General features: G+C 40.3%; 1 protein-coding gene across 7 annotated transcripts in view; it reads left to right on the top strand.

Annotated features, from left to right (window-relative positions):
- Positions 1–12283, top strand: part of LOC107696660 (zinc finger protein 536-like) — a 199813-nt gene that overhangs the window by 126170 nt on the left and 61360 nt on the right. For all 7 annotated transcript variants that reach the window (XM_016497117.1, XM_016497118.1, XM_016497116.1 and 4 more), the window contains one exon: positions 8516–8674. In XM_016497117.1, coding sequence (XP_016352603.1) covers positions 8516–8674 — 159 coding nt within the window. The remainder of the gene's footprint in view (positions 1–8515; positions 8675–12283) is intronic.

Raw genomic sequence — 12283 nt, 5'->3', positions numbered from 1 at the left:
ATATATATAAACATGCTCATTACAAGATGTGCATTCAAGTGATGCAATTTATTTATTTATTACATTTTTTTGAAAAGTTAGTGGGGGGGCAGGCAGAAAAAAAAAAGAGCAGCACATAATTGACCCTGTTAATATCAGTCTTGCTCCACAGTCTGTGTTCCAACAGTTCTCATCCTGCCTTGATGTTTGTAGATATTTTTTTGTTCTAAAATTACTCTATCAGACTTCATTCAGACATCTCACTCAGATTAATGTGGGTTAAATAAAAGATGTCCAATGCTATTTTTGATGGATGATGTAACCTTGCGGGGGAGGGACAGTTTTAAAGCTTCTCTGCCCAGCTCTCAGCATCTTGAAATGTATTCTGATGGAGTTGCTCAGTCATGAGACTCTCCTGTGTTTAGGGCGGCATGATAAATCTTTTTATTTCATTTTCCAAGACACTGGACAAGTGCATATAAGAGTAAAACTGGGGATGTCCTTGCCCGCACAATTTATAGTCCCATGTGGCTGAGGCGAAAAAGCCACGTTTTACAGTTCCTGTCAAGATGCAGGTTTTTGGTTAAGGCGATACGTGCGGATGGGAAGAGCCGTTAATGTTGTCCAGCGTGTTATTCATCATCTTCACATTATAGTGTCAGTCTTTGTGGATGTCTAGTTTGGTAATGTTGTTATTGATCAGACCATCCGTATGGTAATTTCCCTAATATCTTCAAGTAAATCAGTATTGTTTTAATTCTCATTAATGAAAGCGATAGAGGAATGGCTTTTCAAAGCGCATGGGTTTAGAGGGATGCTAATGGATTTAGAAGGTGCTGTAAATGGATGTATAAGTCAGCTTTATGATTGCCTGGTGTACTTGTTGTTGATTTGGTCGGGTGGAAAAATGAATAGGAAATCAATGTCAGGCGAGGAGGGTTTATTTTCCATCCTGAAAGAGTTTTAAAGCTACAGCACCATGCTTAAGTGATGCATGAAATTCTGTATAGCTTCACAACAGTCTGTTTCTTTCTTTCTTTCTTTCTTTCTTTCTTTCTTTCTTTCTTTCTTTCTTTCTTTCTTTCTTCCTTCCTTGTAAAAAAATTGGTTAAAAGCATTTTTTTGGTCAGTCAAAAAGGCTTTTGAAATGGTAACTACTAGACCCCAAAAATTAACTCACTGTCATGTATGACTTTCTTTCTTGTGTGGAACACAGAAGATATTTAAAAAAAAATGCCTCAGTTTTGCCCATACAATGAAAGTCAGTGAGGTCCAAACACTGAGACTTTTTTTTTTCTTCAAAATATCATCTTTTGATGTGAGGGTGAGCAAAAGACAACAGCGTTTACATTTTTGGATGAACTATCCCTTTATGATCATATTGTATAGTTTCTGCATCGTAGTGTCCTCATTCTCACGGTTTAACCATAGAGAATGCAGTAGCCCTGAACAGACAGCATCTACCAAGGCTTCACTAATGATAAAGTTGCTCATTTTACAAAAAAAAAAAAGTGGGCGTCCAATGAATATTTACCACGATTAAGAGCAGCCAGCCTTACTGAAGTGGGACTTGTAATAAGATGCCCACCCTCAGGGCCCTCGCAAACTCACTGTGGCTTCTGATCACGGCAGAACGTCTCCTCTCATGCGTCAGGCCAGCAGTGGTCACGGCGGTCCCTCTCCGATCCTCTGCATGCTGTGATCACCTTGCAGAATAATAAAGTTAGTGAGACCTCACTGCCTCCTCAGCAGCCCGGGTTTCACTTTCTTTTCATTGCGTATTTATTAATTTATTTATCTTAATTTTCTTTTCTTTCGTTCTTTTTTTCCTCGTTTTTTTAATTTGCTGCTCTTTGAAGCCTGAAAGCAACTCGAGAGGAGCAAACAAAGATGGGCGAGTGCCAGGCGGAAACTTATGGCACCATTCCTGTTCCCTCAGCTCGACAGAGGCATAGCCTTTAAAGAGGGAGAGGCGCACCTTCTGTCACTGATGGTGGGAGGGAAGGAGAGATAGAGAGGGAGAGAGAGAGAGAGGGAGGGAGGGAAGGAGAGATAGAGAGGCAGAGAGAGAGAGAGGGAGGGAGGGAGGGAGAGGGTTTCTCAAGTCGAGAGTGCTGTCAATGTGGCTCATTTGCACAATTCTGCCACTTTTACCTCCCTGACCTCCTGAGACTCTATCATGTTGTTGTGTTGGTGCATGATGCTCGGTGTTTGTGAAGGGCACGTCTTCAAGAACCCGAGACGCACTCATCAGATTTCAGTTGTGACGGAGCCGCGCGTGACTTGGCCGAGATCCTAGATTCATGTCGAATTTCTTGTGCTTTATGTCGCCCATTAAACTATTGAACTATTGATGTTATCGGTGGAGAGGATTTAGTCAAGCATATTAAGTCGAGGAAGATTTCTAACTTCTTACAGTCGGGAAAGAGAGATAGAGAGGAAAAGAGAGAGAGAGAGAGAGAGAGAGAGAGAATGGGAGAGGGTTTCTCCAGTCAGGAGTGCTGTCAATGTGGCTCATTTGCACAATTCTGCCACTTTTACCTCCCTGACCTCCTGAGACTCTATCATGTTGTTGTGTTGGTGCATGATGCTCGGTGTTTGTGAAGGGCACGTCTTCAAGAACCCGAGACGCACTCATCAGATTTCAGTTGTGACGGAGCCGCGCGTGACTTGGCCGAGATCCTAGATTCATGTCGAATTTCTTGTGCTTTATGTCGCCCATTAAACTATTGAACTATTGATGTTATCGGTGGAGAGGATTTAGTCAAGCATATTAAGTCGAGGAAGATTTCTAACTTCTTACAGTCGGAGGGAGAATACTTAAAGCTTAATTTCACCTGACCCTTCCGCCAGCAGGCATAACAAATGTGCTCTAAAAAAGAAAGAGAGAGAGAGAAATGCAGTGTTCTGTTCACAAAGCAGAAAAAGGACAATCTTTCCTCCTCCTCTTGTAATCCTACTTTCACTCAGGCTGCCGCTAATAAATATAAATGTTTGTGATTAGCATCATGGCGGCACAGGTGCATGTTTGTTGCGAGGAGAGGCATGTTCATTAATTTTCAGCGATGAAAAGTGCACTGCGCCATAAACACAGAGTCCAAAATCGCATAGGCTGATAAATGAACGCACAGATTGTTAATGTACCATTGTATGGCTGAGCCTCCACAAGCTTTAAAAAAAAACTCTGGGCCCTCTTGCCAAATCAGTGCTAGCTGGAGGTAATGTGCTAGCGGCCCCCTTTTTCATGGTCCAGATTACAGAGAATGGAGCTTTAAAACTGTGTTTTGTGTGCCTAAGTGTGTGTGATTATACTTACACATAGGATATAGTAAGGATTATATAGACAACAACATAGCCTCCCCCCACACTCACCTTCCCATCTGATCTTCCACCGCCATGTGGGCAGTAATTCGTTTTTTTTGTGTTTTTTTTAGACTGATATTTACTGTGGAGTTTGGCTCTTCACTGTGTGGATGGATGGTTAGATAGATAGCCTGTTATCTGGTTTGGCATTTGCTAACAAGCAGAACTAGGTTGTACATTTAATATTTACATACATATATAGTTACTATACATATATATTTATATATAAAAATGCACAGAGATAAAGAGAATTACAACATTTTCAAGCTGTTTAGCATCATTTATGGGGTACACGAAAACATTTCCAGACCAAGGCTGTTCATGTTTAACTACAACTGTTTTAAAAAAACGACAGCGCTCGGAGCGAGAAAATGCTGCTTTCCTACAGCCCAAGAAAAAAAAACAGAATCTGTTGAAAATGGGTTGTTTTTCAGTCACAGCAAAAATGTTTTATTAGGGGACCGCCGAACACCTGCCTTAAAATGTCGTTTCAACATCTCCCGAATGCCATTTTGCTTAATTGACTTGGAAATGGCCCAAATGTATTGCTGAATGCAGTCTAATTAATATTAATAATAAATGCCATTATTAACATCAAAGAACAGCTGGTGCCCCTGTTTACCCACATGCCTTATATGTAGCACATTTTGCGGCTGTTTCATCTCACAAACAGAAAGGGGGTAAACACTTTTTGAATTTAGTGTTTATTTATTTAAATTCTAGTTTGCCTCCATGAATTTATTACCTCATTGACACACAGGTCAGCGTGTACTGCCTGCAAGTGATAGGGCTTGCTCTCACGTCCAGTGAATCTTACAAGCGTTTGGACAGTTTCGTTTTTTTTTTTTCCCCTCTGTATTCATGGGCAGGACTTGCGTTGGTACCACAGAGGGTTCAGGGTCCCTGGTGTACTCCTAAAAAAAAAAATAAAATAAATAACTGCTTGTGCGAGCATCCGTGCCAAGGGGCTACATTAGGATTTTTAGCCATCATAAATCAGCAGGCTAAATAACTTTAATCTAAAATTTCATTAAGTAGTCCTTGTCAGGTAGTAAAAGGAGGGGATAATGCAGTGGTGTTTAATGATAATTGGTGTTTGGTTAATAAATTCTGCGAGTTCCGATTACTTTCTAGCAGTCGGCGGAATGCTAGCCTCAGCAGTGTAACTAAACCTCAAATTGATTAACTCGCCTGGACCAGACTGTTCACAAAGATGGCACTGGTCCAAATCAAAAAAGAGAGAGTGCAGTGTGCGCATCAGCCGGATGGTGTTGTGTTGCTCCAGCGTAAGGAAATCAGCTCCCCCCGGGTGCATTTTTAAAAGCCTAATGCCTTTCAAATGATGTCATCACATTTTACCTTCTCTCTCTCTCTCTCTCTCTCTCTCTCTGCTTTTTACTATCTAAATCCAAATGTTTCTCTCACATTTTCCTCGGGTGCTACAGAGGAAGGAAGGTCAATGACTGACTGTGGCACGTGACACATTATTCTAATGGATAGGGGAGACATCTTGTGTTTTTATGATTGCTTCTTTTCTCTTTTTTTCCCTCTGAAAGTGATATGCGAGTAATCAGAACCACAGACTGATTTAGAGTGGAAGTGTGATTGTGAGAGATCCATTAAAGGTGTGTGTGTGGGGGGGGGAGTTGTCATAGTGGGCCTTTGTTGTTGTTTCTTTTTTATTAGTGGGAACAGGGTGTGGTCCATCTGGAGAGATTTGAGAGGTTGTACACACACTCACACATGCATTTAATGTCACTGAGACAAACATATTTTCCTTTACCTCCCTTTTATAGACACACACACACAGCAGCTTCCATAATAGTGTGTGTACTGTATGTCAAAGAGACCAAGCAGACAGCAGGGTGAGCGACACACCTCCTCCCAGATGGCTTTTCCCAGTGGCCTCCTGTCTGCTTCCAGTCTATTGTTCTGGCATGTTCTATAACGCCGGTCCAGTAAATCGCCTTAAACACCTCACTTTACACGTATGTGCCATTAACCGCCACGGTTTGTTGCGACAAACTCAAGGGACAATGAGATAAGGATATTGATATGTCGTGTCACGCGCTTGGAGATGCTCTTTATTATTGGTTACGGCAGCAAAAACCTCATAAGTGAATCCAGTGGTCGATGAAATATTTATGGAGATGGAGATGATTGATAGCAGCGTAGTTTCAATAAGCAAGTTAATCATAAATTACAGATGTAACTTCATTATCCCCATGTCTAATTAGTCAGACTGTAAACATCTATAAAAGAACAGTGTAGCATTTCATAATGTTTTGCTGTATTGTCTAGGCCCTGGACTAAAGAGTTATTGTTTTCAGGCTTAACAGGATAATATATGAAGGCCGTGGCTCGCTCGTGACAATCGTTTTAATGCTGTGTCTCTTACAGATTTTTCTTTTGCATAAAAAAGGGCTGAGAAATGGAAAATCAATATGCAGAAAATAGTTATAGGTGGCGGGTTATCGAGAATCTCTCTGTTCCAGACACCCTGGGCCGAGAGATGATGCGTAATATATGGGGTGACCTTCAAATGTCATAAATGTGTTGTGCAATAAACTGTCAATATTTGTGGTTATTTGGTGCAGGATGACTTTTACAGTAATTGGAACAGCCGTATTAAAAGCTGGGGAGCAGTCAGCTGATTAAAGACGGCCCTGCTGGCCTGTGTGTGTGTGTGTGTGTGTGTGTGTGTGTGTGAAGAGCGAGCGAGAGAAACTGAGAGAGAGATGAAAGAACAGTATTACCTGTAAAGGCTTTGTATGCTCATGTATCTGTCTGTCTGATGTTCTAGTATGTAAGTAAGAATGAGAGCGACATGACTGATGGTTTATGTTAAAATCTGGATCTAAAGGAACGTTTAATATTGTGTGAGTAATGATTGGCACTCAAATGCCACATTCACACTTACATATACAATATATGGTGTGTATGTGGGTGTGTGTGTGGTTGTGGGACAATAACGTTCTCTCTTTTCGCTAAAAGCCTGTAAAATTTGCCAATAGGAGTAATATTTGTAAGTGTCTGGGTACCAAGCTAAAGTGGGTCAGAGTCAGTGTTTGTGTTTGTTTCGTTGTGAGTATATGTTTGGGTCAGAAAATGGGGGCACACATCACAATGTAATGCGTGTAGGCAAAACGGAGGCAGCAAATTGCAGGAATGTGATCAGTCACAAGAGAGAAGGAGATGCTGACTTCACTCTTTCTTTTTTAACTTCTCAAATCTCATTTGATTCTTAAAAGAGGGTAGAGAAATGAGGAGAAAAAAAAGTGCAGAAAGAAAGAAAGATTACTCGTACAAAAGCTTTTGATTGAGGCAAATGGTTGCTAAAGTGGGTTGCGCCATTCAGACGACATCTCTCCCTACACACACACACCATGTCATGTGTAGGCACAGAAATAAGCATTTACAAACGCTTTTTTGCACTGTCGCTGGTCACATGCTCACAGACCGTCTTGAGCTGAAGTTAAGGCACAAAGCCAATTGCCATTATGGGGTAAATGTGTTTTAGGGTCTGAATGTGTGCATATGGGAGATTTTTCTTAATGATACAACAGTTTTTGATTTTTAACAGAAGCATTTTTTCCCCTAACTTTTACAGAGGAATTTATGAAGAGTTAAATTGCCCAGTTGAACACTACAGCTCATGCACTGCTTTAAAGCATGTGCAACAGTTTTAACAGAAAATCTTGTAGGTTACATATTACAAACAAATCTTGGCATTAGTTGTAGGTATTTCAATAGTAATAATAATAATAATGATGATGATGATGATGATGATGTATTTATCTGATGATGTATTTTATATATATATATATATATATGTATATATATATATATATATATTTATTATTTTATTTTTTCATAAAATACCTGACCTGGTCCTTTATCTTGGTTTTAACAGCAAATATCAGCTTTTTATTTTCACACACACATATATAAAATAAAATACAATACAATATGTGGTTGAAAAATCTCTAGTAGGCAACTGTATCTATTTTTTATATCTATTTTTTTAGATTATTGTGAGTTGTATATATTTAGTTTTATTATTTTTTTATTAATTGATGTTGGGTTTACAGAATAAACATAAAATACAATGCAATAAAATAAAAAATAAGGTCCCACTTTATATTAAGTGGCCTTACTAGGTACTTACATCAAGAAATAAGCACAATGTACTTACTGTGTTCATATTGTATTGCAAATACTTTTGCTGCTATTGAGGTGGGATACAGGTAAGGTTAGGGACAGGTTTGGTGGTATGGGCAGGTTTAAGGGTGGGTTAAGGTGTAAGGGATGGGTCAACAGTGTAATTACATGCAGGTATTTTTAAAAATATATGTACAATGTGTGTACACAATAAGTGCATTGTACCAAATGATTAATTTAAATGTAAGTTCATAGTAGTTAAGGCCATTTAATATAAAGTGGGACCAAATGTATGGTAGGCAACACATGTGGTAGGTAACTGTAGCTTCTCAAAGGACCTGACCTGGTCTTGTATCACATTAACTTCTCTGGAGTGTCAAACGCTTCACACAATATGAGATCCCCCTGTAATTCACCATGGGGTAACACTGCTGACATCTCACGTATAAGCATAGTGACTAATTATCTCCAAGTGTGGACTTGTTGACACTCTTAGACGTTATTGGTGTGACAATTGCTCAATCAGAGCGGCCCTTCGTTATCACCGTTTTCCATCAAGCTCCCTACCGACGTCACCTGTCAAACCCAGGGCACAGCGGTGAAGCGAAGACGCTGTTGCTGACATGGCTGTTTTCTCATTTTTTCCCCCTCCCTGTATTGTTAATTTCAACATAATCTGCCATATGCTTCCCACTACAGATGATGAGAGGCTGGATAAAACGTTGGGACGTGAGTGTAGTTGGGTGGGGGTCAGGGTGATATCGCTAAAGAAAGCTTCTGAACTGTCAGCGTTCTGTCAGGTTGCGGAGGGTGGGGAGGTAGAAAGTGGTGCACATGAACTCATTGATGTGTTTGACTTTGTGTGGCGTTAACAGATTTGGGTGGCAAAAACTGAAAGGATGGAGAACAACAGAAGAAACAAGACGGAAAAAACCTCTCTGGCGTGCGGCCGGTTTGAAGTGAAACAGAACAGTCTGTGAATTATGTCTCTCTCTGGGTCTCTGTTTCTTAGATGTCGGGGAAGAGATGGCGAAACCTGTGAGTGCTGTCCAGCCCCCCACTACTCAGCACCGGGAACGGAGTGTGGCTTCAAGCTTGAAGGACTGCCCCTACTGTGGCAAATCTTTCCGCACATCCCACCATCTGAAGGTCCATCTAAGAATACATACAGGTGAGTGAGAAGTCCAAGAAGCAAGTTTTAGGCATTTGCATTTATTTGACGAAAAAATTAAGGGGGTCTGAATACTTTCCGTACCCACTGTATATAGTGATGTACAGTATGTGCCTATTAAACCTAATCACAGTTTTGCCTGGCGTTAATGATGCACATTTTAAAATGCCCACTTTAGTGGAATTTAAAAACTCTGAGCCCATAAATGAACTTCAGGTATGTGAGGCAGGACGCCCCAGCCCAGCAGAGTAATGATGTGAGCAGTGCTGGTCCGGTGGCTGTCAGGAGACCCTGCTGTTCCACCCAAGAGCAAGGCTGAGGCTCACTAGCAGGCACAGCTGGCCTAGTTAACATGCAGGATAACCAGGATAAGCACTCAGAGGTCACCTTAGATTCAACACACTGCTGTCTCTGTTTATGTGTATGAGTGTCTAAACAATGACAGCATTTTAATATGCAAATGATAATAATAATAATAATTATTATTATTATTGTTGTTGTTATTTTTTCAGTTATTACAGTTTATTAGTTTGACAACAACAATGATGACTGGGAGGTAGTTGGAAAGAGTGATTTTCCTTGAAAATACTGAAAATAAGTAGGAAATATGATTAAATTTTTTTTAAATGAAAAATGTATTTTAATTAAAAATGTTATGCAGCATATAGTTAGATAATATCACACATACGAGAGTGTCAAACTTACATTTAAACAGAGAGGTTAAGGCTTTAGACAGGCTGGTTATATCCTCCTAGCAGGAGAGCAGCGGATGGAGTGGGGAAATATGTTTTAGCTGAGGGAGGTTGAGTTATGCCTGCTCAGAGCAGGGGGTAAGGGTCCCCAGTAGGGCCGTATTTCAGCCGAGAGGAAACAGAGGCCCTCGTCCCAACTCACTCACTCACGCCGCTTGACGGGATGGACCCCCGTGTGTGCGGTGTGGCCCGAGCGCGTTTACACGCGGACGCTTCGCTTTCTGTCGATGCAGCAATTTACACTGGCCCTGATGTACTTGCAAGATGTGTGACTCTTTGCTGATCGGTTATAGGTTTGTCATAAAGATTCCCGGCTGACAGACATCGGAGATACGGCACAGGTCTCGGTCTAGCTCTGCTCGAATAATTTACAGGAACAACAGACCCTTCCAATCAGGCTGAAACTATGCCGTTGACATTAAACAAATATCCTGCCCTGATTTAAAGCAATCAGACATGTGGATGACACAAAGCGGGCCTCAATCCCGATGCCGTTATCCCATCACAATGGCGTTGCTTACTGAGGAGGCCAGGGCATTGTGCGACACAATGTTAGATTAATGACTCTCTAACGTCGGCTTGAAAGGAATGAAGTGAATTTAAATTTCTCCAAAAGTTAAAGAGCTAATGTTACAGTATTAATTTCCTCTCCAACAGTGAGCGGGAAAATATCCATTAGTGAAATTAAGCACAGTTTTCTAGGTAGCTAACATTGTGCAGTGTATAGTGTGGGGCCACAGCTAATGAACACTGCAGTGGGTGATATTTCATTATACAAATTAATGCTCACATTTTAATGGGAAAGTCACATAATGAATCTAGGCTTCAGTGACAGCAATTAGAGACACAGATTGTCCCCTTCTGGACAAGGCAGTATTTAGCAGTAAGCAGCTGTAGATAAAAAATAAAAAGGTCCTTGCTCCTGACAATGGCTACGCATAACTTGAGGCTATAGGAGAACCAACACGCCAGATGAATCACCTTTGTTTGAAGAGAGACAGGGGACAGACAGGCATCGGCCGTGTGAGTTCACCTTGGTGATTGGGAGCCATTACGCATCTTGAGCGAGACTTGGTCTGGACCGAAGAGATCTGGCTCACACGGCTGGATGGAGGTTTATGGTTGTATCGAACAACATTTTGAAGGTTTACTTTGAAGAGGGAGAAAGAGCCATTAAACTCAGGTCCGTGGTCAGTTGCTACTGTTCCAAACCATAAGCATTGTAAATTACAAAGGTCACTCAGCAGACTCCCAGTAGAAAATTTGACTGTGTCGCCTGGTGTGTGGTTTGCGGTTTTGTTTCATTCGTATTTGTTTAGTTTTGTTTTTGTTCTCTCTGCTAATGCTTATTTGCTTACTACATGGTGAGTTAGTTCTCTAAAAGTAAGATGAATGGAAGGATTGAAGTAATGGGCCATACAGTAAAGGATAATTTAAAATGTAAATAGAACTTGTGGGTACTATGTGTAGGGCTTGAGAACTCGAACACCTTGACATTCTTGTTTCTACATTTGGCGTAGATAAAGCATAGCTTAAGGAAGAAAAAAAAAACACATTCATTTTTCCAGCGCAGTCAATCTCTCTCTCTCTTTCTATCCCCCTTCGGAATGCAGTCTTCTCACCATTATGTAAAGCCATATGGAAATTCATCTTAAAGTATGTCATATCTATTGACTATTTTAATTGCCCTTCTGTAAAGGCTGTGGGTGTTTATTCTGAACTGTTACTATGGAGTCATGACAAATCATACAAATCCATATGAAATCAGTTTGCGCTGGACTTCAAGTGTTGAGACTGAAAGCATTCCGTTAGAAGTGAACTTGCGAAATGATAATGGATATGTACTACTCATAGTGAGAAGTCTCTGTAATTTATAGAAAGCCTGTCACACTATACCAGATGGCAATTTGATATGTATTTTTCCTCCCTATTTTTATTAACACAGTCCATCAGCCATAAGAGTGAGCATTGGAAACTTTTTTGGGAGTTTTGCACTCTCTCATTTCAAAAGATGAAAAATAATAATCTCTTTACCTCTCTGCCTTGGCGATCCATTTTGTTTCCCTGAGGTTGTGTTGTTTGTGTGGATATCAATTAAAAGTGGATTAACGGGTACATAATGACCTTTAGCAGTAAATTGTGTGTAATGTTGCAAGGCAGGATACAGTATATTCCCCAGATGTCACACGTGCCCCTGACGTATGATGGAGCAGATGTCTTACTGAGCCCAAATGGTGCACAAAGAACATGCCACATGCACAGAGACTTACACAGGCACTTGAACACACGCTCACATAAACATGCAACCAGCAAACAAAAAATATGCATACATAAATAATGGTCTATATATGCATAATAATTCGATTGGCCTGAATTATAATTTTAGCATTTCATAATTTATTAGCGTAATATTTGTCCTAATATGTTTTTTAAAATTACAAATAAATTGAAATGTTATTAGTATTTTCCTAAGCAGATGCACAAGATGGGGTGGAGAAAAGCAGATCACTCTAATTGTACTCTAATTTTGGGTACAGAATATCATTCCTTCCAGTTAAAGGAACTGAAAATGATCATTTGCATCAAGGACATTTCCTTATTGAATCACACCAAGCCTCTGTTATTCTGCTCAGAGGATAAGCACTTATTGGGTTAAAAGCTCATCTTGTATGATGTCTTGAATATGCGCTTCAAAGACTCTTGTGTAAAAGAACAAAAGACCCCTTTCTTTTTTTTTCTTCACCCTCTCTCCTGCGCTTCACTTTATGTCCCTCTGTATATTTGTTCCTTATCAATATAGTATTGAGTTTATGTTTGAGATCCTTTATTTAGGAAGCTGTGCAGTGGGTCTGCAGAT

The sequence above is a fragment of the Sinocyclocheilus anshuiensis genome, unplaced genomic scaffold, assembly GCF_001515605.1.
Source record: "Sinocyclocheilus anshuiensis isolate Anshui unplaced genomic scaffold, SAMN03320099.WGS_v1.1 scaffold502, whole genome shotgun sequence".
NCBI classification, from domain to species: Eukaryota; Metazoa; Chordata; class Actinopteri; order Cypriniformes; family Cyprinidae; genus Sinocyclocheilus; species Sinocyclocheilus anshuiensis.
This window is presented reverse-complemented; position numbering and strand designations above follow the sequence as displayed.